General features: G+C 32.9%; 2 protein-coding genes across 6 annotated transcripts; one reads left to right on the top strand and one right to left on the bottom strand.

Annotated features, from left to right (window-relative positions):
* Positions 1-1445: 1445 nt before the first annotated feature.
* Positions 1446-19355, bottom strand: LOC111509232 (NF-kappa-B essential modulator kenny). Of its 4 annotated transcripts, none has more exons than XM_023164952.2 (9): positions 19197-19355; positions 12870-13251; positions 11708-11816; positions 10632-10762; positions 10233-10574; positions 7944-8276; positions 5466-5690; positions 4268-4378; positions 1446-1662 (listed from the first exon to the last, which is right to left on the bottom strand). In XM_023164952.2, exons 2-8 carry the CDS (start codon positions 13245-13247, stop codon positions 4274-4276), a joined length of 1623 nt encoding a protein of 540 aa, XP_023020720.2. In that variant the 5' UTR covers positions 13248-13251; positions 19197-19355; the 3' UTR covers positions 1446-1662; positions 4268-4273. The 4 variants fall into 4 exon arrangements, with proteins under 4 accessions (XP_023020720.2, XP_023020703.2, XP_023020728.2 ...); XM_023164935.2 differs by lacking the exon at positions 19197-19355 and adding an exon at positions 15994-16043; XM_023164960.2 differs by lacking the exon at positions 19197-19355 and adding an exon at positions 15375-15504.
* On the top strand, positions 15518-19085 carry LOC111509257 (uncharacterized). Of its 2 annotated transcripts, none has more exons than XM_023164973.2 (3): positions 15518-15666; positions 17331-17495; positions 18314-19085. In XM_023164973.2, the coding sequence occupies exons 1-3, from the start codon at positions 15518-15520 to the stop codon at positions 19038-19040; spliced, it is 1041 nt and encodes a 346-aa protein (XP_023020741.1). In that variant the 3' UTR covers positions 19041-19085. The 2 variants fall into 2 exon arrangements, with proteins under 2 accessions (XP_023020741.1, XP_074042337.1); XM_074186236.1 differs by lacking the exon at positions 15518-15666 and adding an exon at positions 16933-17270.
* Positions 19356-22870: the final 3515 nt, after the last annotated feature.

Raw genomic sequence — 22870 nt, 5'->3', positions numbered from 1 at the left:
CACAAATCGAGGGACAAGAGAAAACATTTTTTATATTTATCAATTTCCATTTGGATTTGCGACATTATATCTATTGCCGTTCTCTGTGTCGCTAGATCTGCGAAAACCGTATTGACCTTTATACATAGAAGGTTATTGTTTTCAAGATAATTCAAAAGCCTCGTATGTACCAGTTTAAGATTTTTGCAAAAACTGGAAGCACAGAAATTGGTCGAGATTAAATCGTTTATTTTGCCACTTTTATACATGGGCGAAACCTTTGCAATTTTCATTTTATATGTAACTCCACTTATTAAAAATTTGGAAATAATGAAAAATTAACGATACTTCAGTTTTGAGTGCTTTCACAATTTTTACAGAAATTTCGTCAAATCCACATGCTTTGACATTTTTTGTTGTAAGAGAGGGAGACATTTTATTGTTGAAGGTTTAAAAAAATCACTTCCAATTATCATTTTCTAGATAAATGAAGTAATTAACAACATTCAAAAAATTTAATGAAAAGTTGAATTGGTAAAAAATTTCAATTTTTGACTTCATTATGGATGTGCGGTATCCAGTCGGGTTGGCATGGGTGATGGTTTGCTCCACTCACTCAATCGACCGCTGTGTGGTTAAAGCCGCCAGGCCGGACGATCGATTTCTACTTCCTATCGTCCAACCTACGATAGGAATCGTACGTTAAAAGGCAAGACCCTTGTTAATCCCTAACTCGCACAAGTTTAGACTTCCGAGAATATCTTACCCCACAAACAATTCAATGGCGTCTTTATACAACGATTTTGTTTTTTTTTTACATATTATTGGGAGCCGGTACACGTGAAAAATTTCAAAAGGTATTGAAAAAAAAACTGGTGCCCAAAATGTCTAATAATGCAAATGCTCGAATATTTTTTCAGTATTTATTATTAAGAAAATGTTTCAGTGAGAAAAACATTAATATGATAGGGCTTCACATTACAACTTAACAGATTTATGGATTGGCATGAATGTTTTATCAATTTTCATTATGGAAGGTAGATGGTTATAAAATTTAGGGCACGAATAGAGAACTCCCGTTTTCAAAAGAAATTAATGAGGGTGTGGCATAAATGTGTCATATTCTCTCCCTCCAACCACACAAATGCTTATTCCTTCAATAAATAATTATAGGGGTCAGTAAAACTTTCTGAAATGGTGCCAGACTATAAAATACCGATTAAATGAATTATATTTCACCCTTCAAGACTCTTGGAAAATATACTGCTGAGTAAACTAATGCTTTCCTCAAACAGAGAAAGGGGGTAATAAAACACTAGTTTGGGTACACTTACATCACAGTTTATTTAGACAAAACTCTCCATGCAAAAAATTTAAACTAAAACAAAAGCTAAAAAGAACAATCTTCTCAAATTACATATCTTCTTCCGAATTCAATGAAAACTAAATAGAAAAAGGAACAAATATGAAATTAACTCATTACTTTATTGATCAAAAAATAAAACTTAAACATGTATATTCTTTATATATCATAATTATAAGGAGTAGTAAACATAATCTTCACTAAAATTAATAGTTCCACTACGGCAACTGATCGTCCAATTCTATGCACCTGTAAACGTGATTTTCTAGCGCTTGCTGCGTGCTAAATCCGAAAAAACATTTTGGACATTTCAAATAACGCTGAAAAGAAAAAAACCTGATGTTCAAAGCGATAGAAAAATTGTAACAGTGTGAGGGTTAGTTGAAACACATTTTTCGACGACATTTGCTAGCCAAAGGCATTGGGCAATAGTATATTGTATATTACTGGAGTTTAATCCCAACACATGTTGACAAGTGTTTCAATCACCAAGTGATCATCTTCAAGAGGAAGATCGAAAGTAAGAGATAATGTGTTGAAAGAAAGTTGATGTTCGAGATACGAAAAGTTTGATCATCACACTGAAAACTTTTTGTTGGAAATAGGTACGTTTTTTGAAAACCATATAGTAAGAAGTACATCCTTTCATTCATTAATTTTTCGTCAGGCAAAATATTTATTTATTTGACACTTTGGTACATTGAGTACATGTGCTAAGTCATAAATAAAAAACAAAAATAAAACTACAGAAGTTGAACAATACAAAAACAATAAATATGGTTCACGTCCACAAACTTTCACAACATAGAAGTATTATATAAAAAATCGGAGAAGCTCTAGCAAATACTCTCAAAATGTCATGAAAAAGTGTCGTGCAAGAATTCCTCAAGACTGTAGTAACACTTCTGTAAGAGAAGTTTCTTCACCTCAATTTTAAAAAGTTTATCTGACTCGATTTTCCTAATAGATGCCGGCAAGTTATTGTAACAGTTTGTTGTATTAAATAGTGGGGAGCATCTAAAGTGAGCCGTTTTGTGTGAGGGGGTTCTTAACAGTTTCCCATGACGGGTGTCTCTACCATGTATATCCGCGTTTGTGACAAATTCAGTTATATTGTTACGGGCAAAAGTGACACACTTCAAGATAAATAAAGAAGGTGCCGTCAATAGGCCCTCTCTTAAGAAAATTGGTCTACAACTATCTTGAAAATCTATATTAAAAATTAGTCTCAGCAATCTTTTCTGAGCAACAAAAACTCGTGGAAATTCCCTTGCACATCCCCAAGAAATGATATTAAAGCTGATGTCAGAATAAGCCACAGAAAAGTAGACATTCATCAATCCAAAATTATCTAATCAATCCAAAATTATCTAGAGTGTTTTTCAATTGTTTGATTGAGTAATATGCGGAATTGAGTTTATTGCAGACCTTCTGAATATGACCGCTCCAGGCCAAATTTTCGTCTAAAGACGTTCCTAAAAACAAGACTTCGCTGGAAGATCGAATACCATTTATTGTGGAAGAGTCACTGCTGAAATTTTTCCTAATAAATGATTTCATTGAAACAGATTTAGATTTATTCAGAATAAGTTTGTTGCGTTGATACCAAGCACTGAATTTATCTATTATTTTATTTATTTTGTCTGACAACTCAACTTCGTTTTTGTCGGCCACAGTAATTGCAGTGTCATCCGCAAACATGGTTATGTGACACTCAGAAAAGAATTCAGACAGGTCATTTATGAAATTGAGGAACAACAATGGTCCCAGGACAGAACCTTGAGGCACTCCTAGTTTTACATCTTTGGGACTTGATAAAATTCCATTGCAGCTAACTATTAGTCTACGGTTTTCCATATATGATTTCACACAGTTCAATAGATTATTTGGGAAACCTAGGCCTGCAAGTTTAATTATAAGAAATTCGGAAGAAATGGTATCAAATGCTTTTGACAAATCAAAAAAAAGTGTTACAACTAGTTTATTCGAGTCAACCTGTGTATAAATGAAATTTAATAAATGGTATGAAGCTGATTCAATTGATTTGTTCTTCCTGAAGCCATATTGGTTATTACTAAAAAGATTATTTTGATCCATGTAATTCAGAATTCTGCTCATTGCCATCTACTCAAAAATTTGACTTTGACATGTTGTCGTACCCGTTTTTTATCAAAAAAGTACTAAAAACGATTTCTTTATACAAACATTTTGCCCGACTTTGATATCATGTCTCTTTCAAAAGTTACAAGGGGGTACGCACTGTATGTGTATACGTGTATGTATTTATATCTGTATGTAGTATATTCAAAGTGAATTCATGTATATATGTATGTTTTATGCTTTGTCAATAACGATTTTGTTTTTTCAAGAATGAAGTATACCTTGATTGGTTAATTGATGTCTACCGCCATTGTAGACAAATCGTCAGGCATGAAAAACCTGCAGACTACCGCCAACAAACTTAGAAAATAGCTTTTACAAAGGTGAAATTTTGCACTCTCTAAGAAGATTAATTGATTTTAGGAATACAAAACTCGACAAATATCGTTTCAGTATGATTCCACAGGAGGCTTTTCAAGTAATTTTCAAGTTGGGAACTTTCAAACAATGCCAGTTAGTATGAATATAAATGAAATGATACATTCTTCGAAACTCAAACATGCATAATAAAGTACCATCAAGTTATTAGTTTCGATAAAAAATAGAATACCAAGTAAGGCTCCATACACTAGGGCATAACAAGACAGACGCTCTTAACGACTTAGTATAAATAGACACTTTGACGAAGATATCTCCAGTAAATAATACATACCAACACGCTAAGGATACTAAAATGAACCAGCTTTCACAATGTTAATCGACATTGCACTTCCATCTAACAAGCCAAATGTTAAATAAAAACTCGCAAAAATCAATTAGTCATACCGTTAATCAGGTTCTGTGGCCAACACACATATCAACATGATCTTCCAAAAGCCTCAAAGATCGGTATTGTAAGCTGCAAATAGGGCATGCATATCTCCTGGGAGGTGGAGACTATATAATAAAAATCAGAGTCATTTTACAAAAGTAAAATAGAATTTACCATCAACATCAAAACAACTCCAAAAATCAATATAATCACAGGGAACTATGAAAATCAAGATATCTAGCAATACTACTTTTCAATGATGATGTTGACTCGAAAAGTACATTTTTCGTACTTTTCAGAATATGTACTTGATGATAGTGAAATTAATCTATAATGGGGAATGTTCCTCAGCAAATGCAAGTTTGAACAAAATAAAGTTGAGTTTAATTCATGAGTTTTTCAAATTCACTTCGAAAAGTATTCAAATTGATGTTTCAAATGTTGGATTTTAATTTTTAAAGGGATTTGTTTCTAATTCACATACTGGCAACGGCGCCTATATCAAGTTGAAATAATTTATACGTACCTAGATATTCTACTTTAAAAAAGGAAAATTATTTTAATAAATCAACAATTGAGGCAAAATATGAATTATAGTTCAATACCACCTCCATAAGCCACATAAACAACAGTTGTTTTGTTATTTATTTATATAGTGGAAGATAGGTTAGGTGCACAAAATGTCATATGTCACAGAATGTCTCGGAACTCGGAACATAAGTAAACAGAACAGCACGCCTGTCAAATATGTCATCTTTGTTTGTCTCATACAGGTAACAGATTCATTGTCCTTTATTAGCTATAACCGATGTTGCCAAATGGTGGAATAGAAACGAATCCCTTCAAATGTTGAATGCATCATTTTATTCCATTTTTTTAAGTATTTAAATATTTTTTTAAATAAAAAAGTTGAAATGATAAGTTTAAAATGCATTGTTTTAGAGCCCTTTTATGAAAACTACTTGATTTTCGTCAGGAGGAACATTCCCCATTATCTGAATCAAATGGGAGCCATTCCTAGCTCTTCAATAACTCAAAAACCATAAAAACCTAACAGACGTTTGATATGTTTCTTGGAACACCCAATTTAATAATAAGAATGATATCAAGAAAGTGGCCACCTGAAATGAAATGAATTATAGTCAAATTTCCATTGAGTGAGTATGAATTATACTGTAGATTAAAAATGTATCAATAACTCGTAATACTTACGTCATGTTCCTGAGGAGCCAAAGGTGGGTTCGGTGTAGTACGTTCTCTCGAGTTCGAGGGGTACACCACATATTCTCGGTTATCGCGAATCATCTCGATTTCTTCCTGTAACTGCTGATTACGTCTTTGCAAATTCTGCAAATCTTCAACCAGCCGTTCTTTTTCGGCTTTAATGACCTCCTTGGCGCTTTTTTCGGCTTCAAAATCGGTTCTGAATACTTCCAGCTGGAAATAAAATTTGAAAAGCTCAGTTATTTTTCAGATTTTTTTTTAAATAGATGTGAGCCAAAATAACCGCTTGCAGGTTGCAAAATCTCAAAGACAATTTTCTCAGTTTACTGTATAAGGAGTCAATGAGCCGGTTCCATAACAATCTAGATTCAGTAAATGAGGCAGATTTTATAGGTAGAATTTCCCACAAGAGAACGAAAATACCCTCTCAATACACATTAACTAACCCTGCCTTTTGGATTTTTCTATTTCAACAGGTTAGGTTTTCCCGGTAACCAGCTGCTACCCCCCCCTTCGAATAACAAGTGTAAAATAGTGCGAGCTAAAGATTAACAAGGTCCTGCCTTTTAACGTGCGATTTCTTATCAACTCACAATGAGATGGAACATTTTCGAAACTTTCACATTTTAACTGACACAGACGATTGAATAACATAGTATCTTTGATTAATTTTGTAGTACAAGAAACATACTTCCACCTATTTAGATATTTGACATAAATCAAGTGAAAAGTGGCATTTCAATTCTTGCTTTGGTACATTGAGTACATGTGCTAAGTCATAAATAAAAAACAAAAATAAAACTACAGAAGTTGAACAATACAAAAACAATAAATATGGTTCACGTCCACAAACTTTCACAACATAGAAGTATTATATAAAAAATCGGAGAAGCTCTAGCAAATACTCTCAAAATGTCATGAAAAAGTGTCGTGCAAGAATTCCTCAAGACTGTAGTAACACTTCTGTAAGAGAAGTTTCTTCACCTCAATTTTAAAAAGTTTATCTGACTCGATTTTCCTAATAGATGCCGGCAAGTTATTATAACAGTTTGTTGTATTAAATAGTGGGGAGCATCTAAAGTGAGCCGTTTTGTGTGAGGGGGTTCTTAACAGTTTCCCATGAAGGGTGTCTCTACCATGTATATCCGCGTTTGTGACAAATTCAGTTATATTGTTACGGGCAAAAGTGACACACTTCAAGATAAATAAAGAAGGTGCCGTCAATAGGCCCTCTCTTAAGAAAATTGGTCTACAACTATCTTGAAGATCTATATTAAAAATTAGTCTCAGCAATCTTTTCTGAGCAACAAAAACTCGTGGAAATTCCCTTGCACATCCCCAAGAAATGATATTAAAGCTGATGTGAGAATAAGCCATAGAAAAATAGACATTCATCAATCCAAAATTATCTAGAGTGTTTTTCAATTGTTTGATTGAGTAATATGCGGAATTAAGTTTGTTGCAGACCTTCTGAATATGACCGCTCCAGGTCAAATTTTCGTCTAAAGACGTTCCTAAAAACAAGACTTCGCTGGAAGTTCGAATACCATTTATTGTGGAAGAGTCACTGCTGAAATTTTTCCTAATAAATGATTTCATTGAAACAGATTTAGATTTATTCAGAATAAGTTTGTTACGTTCACACCAAGCACTGAATTTATCTATTATTTTATTTATTTTGTCTGACAACTCAACTTCGTTTTTGTCGGCCACAGTAATTGCAGTGTCATCCGCAAACATGGTTATGTGATACTCAGAAAAGAATTCAGACAGGTCATTTATGAAATTAAGGAACAACAATGGTCCCAGGACAGAACCTTGAGGCACTCCTAGTTTTTCATCTTTGGGACTTGATAAAATTCCATTGCAGCTAACTATTAGACTACGGTTTTCCATATACGATTTCACCCAGTTCAATAGATTATTTGGGAAACCTGGGCCTGCAAGTTTAATTATAAGAAATTCGGAAAAAATGGTATCAAATGCTTTTGACAAATCGAAAAAAAGTGTTACAACTAGTTTATTCGAGTCAACCTGTGTATAAATGAAATTTAATAAATGGTATGAAGCTGATTCAATTGATTTGTTCTTCCTGAAGTCATGTTGGTTATTACTAAAAAGATTATTTTGATCCATGTAATTCAGAATTCTGTTACTAACAACTTTCTCAAACAGTTTAGAGAGGGAACAAAGTAAAGATATCTGTCTGTAGTTGTCTACCTCAGTTTTGTCGCCTTTTTTATATAAAGGAAATATGAGAGCCGTTTTAAATACATTTGGAAAACAACCTACAAAAAATGACTGATTCATCAAAAACAAGTGGCTCGATTATAAGGTCTACAATTTTTTTCACAGTAACTATTGAGATACCATCAGTACCTGCGGAGTTTTTATTTGCCATTGTTTCCAGAGTACCTAGAATTTCTGTCTTTGTGAATGGTAAACTAGTTTTCTTGATATACTAACCTGGGTTTGTAAAGCAAACATCTCATCTTTGTTTGCGGCCTGAGACTCCAATTCTATATTTCGCTGGTTCAGTTCAGAAACCTTTTGTTTTAAATTGGTGATTTCCACATCCTGTTCAGTCATGCGGTTATTCATTTGGGCGATATGACAGTAAGCTGCCGCTCTACTCTGTTCCGCTTGAGTCAGAGCTACCTGGATATTGGCGAGCTGGGCACGACTGTTGGCCACTTCTTCGATCTGTGGCAACCTCGATTGCAACTCATTTATAATAACCTTGAACTTATTCTCTTTTTCCTCCGCCATGCACCGGACCGTTTCAATAGCTTCTTCGCTCTGAAAAATCAAACAACAATATCGATAATTTTTTGTTAGTCTTCAGAAACACACTTTTTAGACATGATAATACAAATTGAATAAAAGTTGACAACATGGTAAAAGCTTTGTATAAATTTTTTTATAAATTATTAATAAAACGCATGGCTCAGAAACCCATAGCAATTCATTTTATTTGTCAATTAGTTGCAAATACCCACGTTGCTGGGAGTTTCCTCGAATATTAAAGATAAACAAGACTCTCCAAGATGGTCATTACAAAGGACAGATGAGTGCTTCATGATAGCACCGCTGATGAGACCTTGGCAGGTAGAAACAGCGCTGTCTGGAGTTGGATCACAAGTACATCTAGTTGCCTTGCAGTGAAAGCTGCAGTGGACAACAGAAAACAAATCTCACTTGACAGTTGATGAAGCTTAGCTTTGCAATCGACTGCCTTGGGGAGCCTAGGTAAAGGATTATAAGACTCAAAACGTGTCCATTTAATGAGTTTGTAAATTGTTGCCTACATGTTTAAAAATTTTCAATTGGTTTTCACCTGTTTCTGTGTTTCTCGATTTGAAAAGGGCTTTTGAGACAATTGATAGAAATATTCTTCTTGCTAAGCTCAAGAGATATGGTGTAGGCGGTAAGACCTTCAATTGGTTTTATGATTATTTGTCTAATAGAAAGCAGAGGGTAAGAATTAACAATACATTTTCAAATGAAATCACAAATGACAAGGGTGTTCCTCAAGGTAGTGTTTTAGGTCCACTGCTTTTCATAATATATCTTAATGATATTAACTTATTTGTGGACTGTGAATTCATAAATCTGTTCGCAGATGATACATTATTAGCATGTAGTGATTGGATAGAGCTTTTCATAAAATGAATTCCATCTTAGTCAGTGTTAAAAGATATCTCGATATCAATAAATTGAAATTAAATGTAACTAAAACCAAAGCCATGATAATTACTAATAAATTTAAATACAACAAAATTGGGATAAATAATTTAGACATAAATATTGATAACAAGAAAATTGAGATCGTCACAAATATAAAATACTTAGGAGTCCAACTCGACAATACACTTTCTTTTGATAGCCATTTCGACTATGTTCATAAAAAAAATTCAAAAAAATTATACTTTTTTTCAAGAATTGCTAGTAATTTATCAACAGCCACTAAAATAACAGTTTATAAAGCAATTATTCTGCCTCATTTTGACTATTGTGCATCAATCATATACTCTATGAACTTAAATAAAATTAATCAACTGCAGAAATTGCAAAATAGAGGCATATCAATAAATGTCTTCAAAAGACATTTGTTAAAATATATAAAAGAAACATAACTTACATTTAGATAAAGTTGTAAATCTATGTTTTATATGTTAGTTTTGATTGTGAAATATTTGAATTGTTTCGGTATAAATCTTCTAATGTTACCTATATAACTAGCATTACTAAGTAGAAATAATGAATATTATTTGTAAAATAATAGCACGGAGCGATAGAACTATTTATTGTTACTTGTAATAGTTTTAAAATTACTGATAGCATATATTAGTTACTTTTTCTGTTCTATCTTTTCCTATTTTTTTTTTTTATTGTATATTAAGGAAACCTATTTCTGAAATAAAGAAAAAAAGAAAGACTCAGTTGAAATTTTTAGTCATTAACTGGATAGAAACATATAAATCACAAATTGAGTAGAATTTTGTCAGTATGAAAATGCCTGAGAAAGTGAAACAGGTGTATGCAATTCTGAAAGCTGTGAAAATCTCACTATAGAGTGTTCCTTGACCAAGTTATGGATTTTCATCAAATATCAGCTAACTCCATCACATATTTAAATAATTTGATTTAAATGTATTCAACACTGATATTCAATGTGTTACAGGACCCTTTGTTTTCAATAAATAAGTACTTACTTGCTTTTTACAATGTATAAACTGATTGTTGCCAACTTACCGCTTTAATTTTTTCAAGTTCCTTGATGACAGTTTCGTTTTCTTTTGCCAACTGCTTCAACCTCAAATTTTCAGCAGAGAGATTCTCACGTTCTGCTATCGAAAGCTGCAGTTCCATTTCCAACTCCTTGATCTTCTTGTTGGCAACATCCACTTCGAACTCTTTCAAATTGTTGTCAGTGGTTCTCACGAGGTTTTCGTAACACTGGTGTTCCCTGTCACGCAGAATGGATTGCAGTCTGTTTATCTCCCCGTCACGCTTGGATATCTGGTTCTTCTGCTCGGCCATCTTTTCCTCCATGTTGGATAGTTCCAGACAGTGAACGATGCATTCGTCCTTCAACTAGATGGAATCAAATTTTAATTCAAAGTTTGTCGAAAAGGAAATGAACAACCTTACTTTTTCGATGCATTTCTTAGCTTCGATCAACTTTTCTTTGTGTGCTTGGTGAACTTTCTGCACGTCTTCTTGCCAAGCTACGATCCGATCGATTTGTGACTTCATGCTCATGTTGTTCTGAATGAGGACATCTGAAACATAATAATGATGATTTTTATTCACCATCATTGATCAAAAGCTGTGGGTCTTTAACTTTTTGAACTAACTTTATTTTAGCCTAAGTGATGGAAAAGCTTTCAGAGAAGTTCTGCGACTTCTCAAAAGAATTCAATTGTGGTAATCAGAGCCCAAAAAATTATTTTGTGATGAATTCTGAGGAGTGACACACAATTGGTTTGAAAGCTACCTTTCAGAACAATATCAGGTCGTCAAATCGAAGAATTGTTCTTCTGATCTTTCGAAAATTAATTGGGGAGTTCCCCAATGATCCCTACTTGACCCAGTTCATTTTCTTATTCATATCAATGACCTGAGTAAGATTTATATAAAGGGGACTTGTACTATGTTATTATATCAAACATATTCTATTATTCTGACAGGCATGGTACATATTTGATTTTGATCAATGTTGCTCAACAAACTGATGAAAAATGAAGGTTCAAGTGTAAAGCCTTGGGGTAATCCAACACAACATTCAATTAGATCCAATCTTTTTTTATCGAGGACAATGGTTTGAGAGATGGTTTGAGGGATATGACTCAACCCAATGATGAGGTGTAACCCATATTTCCATTAGCAGTAGTTTATGGTCCGCTAGGTAAAACACTACGAGCAACAGCAAAACAGAGTCATAGTCTTTTGTTTGTCATTTGAAGTTTCAAAAATGAAATACAAGCAATCAGCAGTAGATTTTCGTAACCATCTCTAATGCCGTTAGGGTTTCTTTTATCCCTCCAGCGAAGAATAGTTGAATCATTCCTCAGAATATTGCAGGTTCCTAAATTGAAAAAATCTAGGTTTTCCCAGATATTCTCTCTCGTATATAGTGATGACTGTGAGACCTTCGTCTTCTCTCGTAAAACGATCAGTAAATACTCATATCTAGATAGAAACACTGAAATACATCAGAACCTCACCTTTCAAATGCATATTTTCCTCAATTATTTGTGATATTCTCGACTGCACCTCATCGGGTGAAAGCTCGGTGGATATAGTTGGCAAACTTATTACATTATGGGATTCCTCCTGAAAATAGAACCAAAATAATAAGTAATAACTTATAATATTTTATTTATTTATATATTTGAGTGTTTAGTTGGAAGTTTACATTAATTTCATGGCAAAGTATTGTTTGATTAACATTTACAAGGCCAGTCAAAACATTTCATCAATGGGCCACTTACATTCAACTTCAATTTCATCTCTTGAGACTAATTTTAACAATACTGGAGGATTATCCCAACACTAAACCGTTATTTTAACACCTCGACCTGTGTTTCGATCACCAAGTGATCATCTTCAAGAGGAAGATTAATCTTCATTTGTTGTTGGGATTAAATGTTAATATTATTGAAGAATAATAGCTCCCATCTTAAATATTGCACATCTCTTAATGTCGGTAATGCAGTTTACTGTAAGAATGTCATGTCAGTCACTAGCAATGCTGCTTTTTGCTGTATGTAGTAGTTGTCTTTTTAGTTTAGTAATTAAAACGCTAATTCCACAGTATCATCAGATGAATATCATTCGAAAATGAGTTTAAAAACCGACATAGTTCAGGATATTTTTAATAACATTTCACAAAGAAACAGCAAGAAAAATGCAGTTGCTAATAGATCAGGTGTCTTTTACATAAATTAAAAATTCTCGATGATTTATTTGTCAGAAGCGACCTCTCATGGCAATGAAAAGAAACAGAAGAACATTGTGAACAATGTGAATTTTGAGATGTGGACCTTTTGCTTAAATGTTTGCATCCATTTATTTACTTATTTCATGTTATTCTACTTATATATTCTCATTAGTTAATTTCACTGTACACATTCAATATCATACTGTGTATGACACTTCAATGTATAAATCACATGCTCAAAAAAATCCACAAAGTAGCATTACTGACATAGTGCTAGTGATATAAAGCAATAAGATGAACTTTTTTATCAAATAACATTTTCAGATGCAACAGACACATAAACATTTTTCAGTATAGCACGCCTTTCCAAAAGCAAAAGTTTCACGTACTAAATTGTTCAATTCGAACTATTTCATAAAGTGAAACAAATCGGTCAAAATACTTACGCATATTCCTTCCTCAAGAGTCAATCCTGGCAAAGAAGATTTCCCCAACGACTTGGCCTGTGAGGTCTGCAAAGCCTCTCGTCCTTTATTTCCTTTCTGGGAACCCCCGATACTGTCCACGGAACAATCATTTCCTTCCGCTCCCAAACTCAACTGTTCCAAGGCCGAGAGTTCGTTGTTTAAGAGCCGTTTACTTTCCTCTATAACGTTCGTCACGACAGGAGTGAATATTTCTTCGCTATTAAGGATCTCCTGACTGCTCAGCGAATGGCCGAGGACGACGAAGGATTCCTCATCGGAACCAAGAGAGGGGAGAGGGCACGGTTCGGAAGGGATTCTTTGGAACTTTGCAGTGGATTCCTTGTAACCAAGAGCCATTATTCTAAAAAGGTATTGATTTGATTTGTTGGATCTATTGAGTGTTTTTTTATAAATGAGTCGGTGGGTTATCAAAAAAGGTTCGCTTTTCAAAAGATAAGATAAAATATTGTAATGATCCAGCTTGAGAGGAGACAAAAATTATTTCAATTATAAAAATACTTAAAATTATAACACGGTTGGTGCACGAGAGATTGAATGTCTGTAAAAAAGAATATACATTCAAACATACATACAAACATATACATACAAACTCTTAAAAAACACACCAACAAATAAAGACAAATGATATTGCCAAATCTTTTTGGACCATGGTCATACGGTTAATAAAGAGTATTATCTTGAAGTTATTTTCCGCTTGCGAGAAACAATACGACAAAAACGTCCGGTATTGTAAAAAGACAATTCATGACTTTTGCATCACGATAATGCACCTGCTCACTCGTCATTGTTTGTTCGTAATTTTTTATCCAAAAACAACACAGCAATCATGCCTCAGCCACCGTATTCACCAGATTTGGTCCCCTGCGACGTTTTCCTGTTTCCAAGATTGAAGAGACCTATGAAAGGACGGCGTTTTGCCACTATTGAGGAGGTGAAAATTGAATCGCAAGGACATACCAAAAAGTACATATCAGAACTGCTTCGAGGATTGAAAAAGACGCTGTATTATATCTGAGGGGGGTTACTTTGAAGGGGACAAAAGTGAAATTGACGAATAAATAAATATTTTTTGAGAAAAATGAGAATTTTACCAGTTTCAGAGTCAGGAATTGGTCTATTTCATTTCCTGAAGACGGCAACTTGATTGGTGAAACGCGTGTCAACAGAATGTTGCTGTTCTGGTGTTTGGCAACAGTGTTTGTATTGTACGAGATTTTAAATAGAAAAGAAACACGATTGGAAATATAATATACATATTAAAATAATTGGATGAAATTGAATTGAAAATGAATAATTAAGGTTCTGAGTCACATATAGTGAGGAAGAATTAGAAACAGTAGAAGAAACGGATGTCTTCAACATACATCATCGAAGTTCGATGTATGAAAAATAAATATCATTAAAATTAGTATTTATATAATTTATTACAAAAAAAAACAACTGTCCAGTACTTGATGAAAATCCATACAATGTAATCAAATGATTGTCAGTAAAATATATTGATTGTGAGTAATATTTTCCCATAAATTCCCAGAAAACTACTTCATAAATATGGTCAACGGCATGATACTGAATATAATCGATGACCCCGCATTTGATAAGAACATTCACCTAATTAATAAGAAACTAATAGATAATTTTTGTACTGTATAAATATCGATGGAGTTCAGTTCAAATGTTGGTACAGTGTAAGAACAACGATTATAAAAATCGAAAGTATGACCTAGTTTTTCAAATCTTTATAGGAACGAACAAGCCCACAAAGCGTTTTACTAAAATGGATAATTACATTCTACATTCACAGTTAGCAGACTTTTAATCTTTACCAGCAAAAATATATAAATAAAGGCTACCTTGAGGCCATTTCGTTTATTTGATGTTAATTTTATGGGGGAACATATTTTGATCAACATAATATATTGTTGAAGGTTGTTTTAGCAAGTAGCAAGTTACAATTATCAATTAGCAACGAATAGGTATAAAAAACGATAGCATTTATGCATTCCCAATTGAAAAGTCACAATAAAATAGTAACCTGACCAACGTCTTCAGTTCATTCAGGTTGGAGCCCAGCTCCCTTACCCTTTTGGCTGATTTTTGTCGAAGAAAGACAAATGGGTTCATAAAATAGTATGCACGCGCTTGAGCTTTTATAGAAAATAAAAGAGCATCGGTGATGACGTTACAAGCTCACGTTATGCTGTCGGAAAATAATCAAACCGAGCTTTACTTTCAATGTTTATAACTTTGTTCGTTCCGTGATAAACGTTAAGAAAACGAATAGTTGTTCGCGTAGCCATTCCTAATCTCGCGGAAGGCGGTATCGTAGTCACTATATTAATTATTCAACGATTTTCCGATTAATCGGCAAGCATTCGAAAACAGATTCGAATCAAAATACTAGATAAAAGATAACCAGAATATGAACATTCAATCACAGACGAGAATAAATCGCGAATTTACCTGATTACTTGCGAAAATTTCTCCAAAACCTCCTACCACAATCTCACAAAGACAAAGTAAAAAGTGACACAACTTGTGACTTTTATGCGTGAATCGGTTTCTCTGGGAACCCCAGTTTCAGAGGTTCGAGAACGAGAATCGAGATGAAAATCGTTGCGTTCGGAAATCCGTTGTTGGATACGACGATATTTATCGAAAACGGAATTCTGTTCGAAAAATATAACTTAGAAGAGGACGGTCAGAAAGAAATCTCCGAAAATGAAATGGAAAATCTCAACAGAGATATATCAGGGTAAAGAATATGATACAATTCAGATTTTGAATTTTAAGTGAAATATGAATGGAAAGTTATGAAACAAGTAAAAAAGTTAGGTTAATAAATAAGAAAAATCGTGAACAGGATCTGGAACATTAACATCAGCAGCTCTTTTATAAAATAACTAGATTGATTAATGTCTGAACATACTTGAACAAAAAACACAAGTTGAAGAGTTCTTGAAAAAATCTGCCAAAACTTTTATCTAAAGAAATATTGAGTTCAATTCTAAATCGAAAATATACCATTGTGTACCATTGCCTGCAGTACTGTCCATTTTTTCATTAGTCTGTTTCTACTTACTGGCGGCTGCCTGTTGTATCTACATTAACAAACATAATTTAGCCATTCACTTTGGCATTCATGTGTCCAACTAAAAATAGAACCTTATCGAATCTACTGAAATAGTACCAATTAGTTGGCAAAATACATCACAGATTGTGCCACTTTTTTGAATTAGAATCAGTTTTGGAGCTCTTCTGATCAAGAACTCATTTCATTCATGGAAGTGTGTTTTAACATGCCGAACTATTTGAACGTTACAGGAAACATTTTGTTTTTTGCTTTATAAATACTTTTAACCTACTTAGTTCATTTGACATTTCCATTTTTTTGTTTTAGTGTGCACAGTACGTGTATTATAATATTGACTAACAATAAAAATAATAATTATTATTGTCAATTGACCCTGTTTACAAGATAGTAACGTCACATTTAAAGTTCTTATTTTGGAATCAGATGTGAATTTAAAATTAGAAATTGAAAATTCAACATACAATGCATAATAATAATAATAGGCAAGAAATGGAAGTATGAGCATGATAATTATTATGAATTGGAATAGAAAAAGATAAGAATACAAAATCAGCTGCCGAACTGAATATTAGTAAAAAACTGTTCATTTGGACTTTTAAGGAGGAGGGGCTGGATATTATTAGAAAGTTTCATAGACCCTATTAAAGATGAGGTTGAAGTGGCCACGAAAATTGTAACCAGCATTCAAGGAAACATTTTTTCTACTGGGAGACTTGTTGGTTTTCATACATGTATGGAAATGAAAAACATTTTATTAAATATATTATGCATTGCAACTCTGATACTCCATTTATAGTTGGCCTTAAAAATAATCATCAGATGAAATATTGATAGAAGTTGAAAGAACCTTCAAACCTACGTCAATTTCTCTCTCTGACCAAAAACTGATAAAAAAGTAAAATGACTTTTACAAATAGACATATTGACAATTCCCAATTTGACTTACAAATGTTCATTTTTGAGCCCATACTCCATGATTTCTCAAAGGCTTTTGACTATGTTAATTACAGAATTTTGCAGAACAAATTATTCCTTTATGCTTTTAAGAAAATCAGCCCTAGATTAGTTTCGCTCTTGTCTCTCAGACAAAAATTAAATTGATAATGTAGTAAATGAAACGGACAGTCTCTCCAAAATATGCCTGGAGTTCTCCAAGCATCTATGGAAGATAGGTTCAATATTAACTTGCATAACTTGTAAATAAAACCGTTTTTGAAAAAGTAGAATTTAAGTATGAATCGAACTGATTATGTTTCAACTTTACTGTAAGCAATGTGTTCTCTATTTTCGAAATAAAAAATCCAAAATAATGTTTTTTCTTTTAGAAGTACCCAATACAACACCGCTGGCGGATGTGCCCAAAATTCTCTAAGAGTATTGCAGTGGCTGACCAAGAAACAGTGTGAAGCGACAATTTTTGGGTCAGTAGGAAATGACAAGGAAGCAGTTCTTCTGAAAAAACTGTTGCACGATGATGGAGTTGAAACAAGGTAAAAAATTAATTCACCAGTGATGAGATAATACGAATATTACCAAAGAAGGTACACTTTATGCAAAATGTATTGAAATCTTTTCAAAATCACACAAGCACTTGGTTCAAGTAAAAGAAATATATCCTCTATATGCTTTAAAAAACCTGTCTAGCTTCACTTTTGCAACAAAAATCGATCAATATATGCATATTTCCATATTACTTTCTGTCTACAAAATATGTAGTGCAAATCATTTTCACTTGAACACATTCCATAATAATTTTATCTTAAAACAAATGTTTGAGTTCATATCGTTTTAACTTTAATGTACTAATAATATTCTCAGTAGAAAATCTTCAAAAATTCCTGTTAGGCTCCAAAATTGTATCAACAGGAGATAACATTTAGATGAATTATCAGATAGAACCACTTTGGACCTAGATAAGTTATCAATCAACTATGTGGACCTTAAAATAATTGAATGGAGAGTGAATCATCGCTTATTGAAACTATCAACAGATTAATTTTTTAGAAAATGTATATCGTTATATGTTGATTTAGTGTAGTAGATTTGAAATCATAAAGTATAATGATAAAAGTTCAAACTGTTGAGCCACTGTCCTAGAAGGACAGAGCATAGAAGTATATTTCCAATATTTAATTTTTTTTAATAGATTTCAAATCTGCTGACACCTTTTTCAGACAATGAAAGTTAAAACTTATAACATTCAATGAGAAACATTATCATTCACATTCAAACAAACGAAAAATTTCATGATATGGAATAAACACAGTTTTCAATATTTCTCAACAGCTCATTTTTTTATTCATTGCAGATATATTGTACAAAATAATTTGAGAACAGGCAAGACAATCGCACTTATTAAAGGCCAGAGCAGATCTCTGGTAGCTTATATAGGAGCAGCTGAAAAGCTTCCCTTGGAGGACCTTCTCGCCAACAAAAACTTTCACGCTAAAGTGAAATCTTGCGATTTGGTTTATATCGAAGGGTTTTTTCTCACAAACCGAACCGAAACGGCAAGATACATCCTGGATTTTTGCAACAGGCAAAACTTAATAGTAGCATTCAATATTTCTGGGGAATACATATGTGATTTGCTGCCTGACACTGTGAGACACTGCATCGAACATTCTGACATCGTTTTTGGAAACAAAAGGGAGTTTGAGGCTATCAGAAAGGTTATGAAGTTGGACAGTATCGAAGATCTGACAAGCCGTTTGACTAAAAACGGTCTAGGCAGAATAAAGGAGCACGGAAACATAATAGTAATCACAGACGGTCCAAAAAGTGGGACTTGTGTTTCTAGAGAACGTGCGTTCAAGTTTGAAGTACCGAAAATTCTTGAACATGAGTTCAGAGACACGACTGGCGCCGGAGACGCATTTACAGGAGGGTTTATAGCGGGTTTTTGTAGTAATAAAGGCTTGTCAGAGTGCGCTAGAATAGGCTGCTATGCAGCTAACCAGATCATCAGGCAAGTGGGATGTTCCTTGCCTGAGTTTACGCCAAATATACTCGATTTCAGTAATAGTTCCAGTTAATGTAATCCTTTAGATGCATTTATTTATTATAACTCAGTTGTTCAAGTGATTTTTCTTATTGGAAACCAGTTATCAAATCAAACTGAAATTTTTTCAAAAAGTTATGAGCTACAAAAACAGACAACACATGATGAATACATTAAAAATCGGACTTACGTTTAAAATCAAAACTGAAAATGAATCATCTGGAATATACAATAATAAACAAATTGAGTGGTATGTCAAAAATGCCTACTTTGACAGTTGCTTTTGTTCTGTGCCTATAGTGTGACCTTTAACCTTACCATGCCCATGCACAGTTAATTAATCTGTATCAAAATGTCGGTTCTAAAAATATTCTGTAGATAACGCGTAATCTTCTTTTTCACCAGATAAATTTCATCCAATAATCGTAAACACTGTCTTAATTACGTCACTGATTTGATTTCGATAAACATTATTTTTGGTGAAAAAAGAAGTAGTAAATTAGTAACAGAATGCCATTATCATCAAAACATTTTTTACATATTTATTCATCTTAAATACTATATTGTACTATTATCTGTCAATATATTCTGAAGACGCAGCCATGCTTTTTGTGAATTGAATGGCTGCTACAAATAAGATGAAATTTTTTTTTGAACTTTATTGCGAATCGGATTAATCATGGGATACCAGAACATAGGTAATACATATTTTATTTACTTTGTCCAAGATATTAGGATGGATGCCTGAAATAATGGAATAGAACCAGAAACGGATATACCTGACGAAGTGATATACACTGAGGACAACGAGAACACAGCGTTTTGATAATGTCCACTGCAGTCTTTTGCGGAACGTCAGGCTTAAAAACCTTCAGACCACGTCCAACAAACCCGAAAAATAGCTTTGATACAGTTAACTCTGGCTGTGAAAGTTTACATTTTATTATTAATTAAAAATTCATCAAAGTGACATTTTGGACTGAAATTTGTACGTAGTATTTTACATTTATTATTTTAACAAATATTATCTCAGAACTCCTTTAGTGAAGATATTGTTGGCGGAAATAATACATGTTGTATGTGAAGCAGGTCAGTTTGTTTTACAAGTCATCATTACAATTAGCTCTAATATTCAATGTTGAGAACCTGGATGAATCTTCGAGAATAATTATACATGCATACACAGTATATTATCTGTTGGGAGTGAAATCTTCCCTGTCGAAATGTAAACAAATATATGAATTTATTCAATAATTTCTATTTCTTTGCTGCCAGTTTTGGATCTTCGAGAAAGCTGTCCATGGACATATTTTCTGATACATAATCATAACACTGACTCATCAAACAATAACTTTGATTTCATTTATTTTAATTTTTCCTCATTTGTTTAGTATACTTTACGTACGCCACTGCAAGAGATAGATTGAGGCAAAAACGTCAGTCATTTCTGAGAATTTAGTGTCTACTATTTTGAAATTATAGTATAGTTATTGTAAAAAGTAATCTTTAACATTTCTGTAAACGAATTTTGAAATAAATAAACGAAACAACGAACATTTGAATGCTTGTACGACAAAATTATAATTTCATCGCTGTGTTACTGGAGTTCTATTCCAACACCAAACCGTTATTTCTAACACTTCGACACGTGTGTCAATCACCAAGTGATCATCTTCAAGAATAAGAAGAATAAACCCTTAATGTTCCTTTCTTTAGAAGATTCTCACAATTTTTTTTTGTATCAAGATGGAAAATTAAAAAGCCAAAAACTTTCTTTTTGGAAAAATTAACCTCTCCTGAAAATATACCTCTTCCAATTTGAACATGAATCTGGTAAAATAAAGTTAGTTTTGTTGAAATGTTGGCCTAACAATCTGCCGATATTGCAGGCAATTAAATAATATATTTGAATTTACCGCTAAAAATGACATAAAACATCTCGAACACAGAATGCAGGCCAGAGAAGCTTCTCTCTTAAACATCAAAGAGCCACCCGATGAGTGTTTCTTCTTAACTCGAAGTATTCTGTGGCTGCATTCAGGACAAAAAAATCGGAAAGCTGTTGAAGTCGCTTATCCGCATGATATCATATTGAGGTCATATTCGAACAGAATTTGTATTGAAAGGAATCAATTTCAGTAACTTTTGATAAAAAGAAACAATACTGTCACATCACTTGCCGCCGAGAGGGCGCTATCTTTGTTTTTCAAATAGAAAGGGGGTCTTGTGATCTTTCATATGAAATGTATTTCAATTTTCTGTACAATGAACTCCATTAATTTCGATAACCGGCTGCAGAGTTAGTGATGTTCGAATTTCATTGAAAAGTTAGGTAATCACAAACAACACTGCATTCTTCTGTTACTTTCATCTTCATTCAACTCATCATGTTATATTTTTAGTTCATAGTATTGTAAATGGGATGGATTCTCATTTATTGTATCGCTTAAAAATAGGTTTTTGACTTTTCTTGTAATTACTTTTTATTATTCTTCTATTAACAATTGAATTCAACTGGATACAATAGATACAAAACAAACCAGAAAACAAAATTATTCATACAGGGAGAAAAAATATTAGCATCGAACTTATATAATCAACAATTCCAACACATAGGTGTGAAACTTATGTCTTTTGAAGTATTTCTTATCAATGGTTGTTGGTCACGAGCACTTCTTGGCGTGGACTGCAGGAGGTTATTCATTACAGTTTCAACGATATCTGTTTCTCGTCCAGGATTTTTTTCAATTTTGATCTAAAAACAATTCATTTCCGTGAACAATATCTTTCTCTTACTTATGTGCGCATTATATATTTCATTAATGTTTTTGAAATCAGACATTTGACATATACACCGTCTAGTCTATTCTAAAAGCTCTTAAACTTCATTCAGCTCAGCATTTTTTGTTCTAGATGCAGCCAAACATTTTCCATTTGGTTTTTCTCAATATTGTTAGTTGACACAGAATATTTGTTTTCTAAATAAAAATTACTAGTATCTTTGTATATAATACAATGCTAGTATCAATAGCATTACTTGGCAACTAGTGATGAGCATAATCAAAATATTTTGGTAATCGAATTATTAGTAATCGAATTGTATGAATAATCGAATTATCATTCGAATTATAAATCACTCGCAATGCGCAGGAGAATCACTAAATAGACATTGTTAATTTACGCATTTATAGATACGGTCACTGTTCGGAGTAATATAATAAGTATCGAGTCGTGCCGTACATTCGTTTAATTTATATCAATCAAAAAATGAGACCGAGTCCAAAGAAAACTCCCAAACATCTTGATGAAATTATTTTTTTAAATAGTATATGAAGTGTACCATTATATTGAACTGTGATTTTGATGTGATTTTAACTGCCTTAGAATGTTTTATTTTATTTTTATATTGAGAATTTATTTAATTTGATAAGTTTTATTTGTTAATCTATTGTTGATTCTTTTCATTCTGTTTTATGTTTGAACTTTTTATTAAAGTTCAATTTCAATATTTTTGAAAATATCTTAATGCCGACCCTGTTCATCCTTCCTGAATTATTATTCATATATTTCTTTATCCATCCTCGATTGGCTCTGGAACTATCAGTGGTTGAATTATATATATGACAAATAACCAAAGTAGTTGCAGTTCTAATACCATTTAACAATTCGTACTTGCAAACATAACCGCTTTAAAAATTACTGTCATTTTTACGTCAGCCGCCGTTAGTGTCAAACGTTTGATCTGTGATTGCGAATAATATAAAAATTAATTCGAATTATTGTGATAATCGATTCGATATCTCGAATTATTATGATAATCGAATTATCGATTATTTTTAATTCGAATTCGAATCACTATTGGCA

Source organism: Leptinotarsa decemlineata, unplaced genomic scaffold, assembly GCF_025532065.1.
Source record: "Leptinotarsa decemlineata unplaced genomic scaffold, Ldec_3_MD MMD2_tig00078422_RagTag_RagTag, whole genome shotgun sequence".
In the NCBI taxonomy this organism is placed as follows: Eukaryota; Metazoa; Arthropoda; class Insecta; order Coleoptera; family Chrysomelidae; genus Leptinotarsa; species Leptinotarsa decemlineata.
Note: the sequence above shows the minus strand (reverse complement) of the source record. Positions and strands in the feature narration are given on the sequence as shown.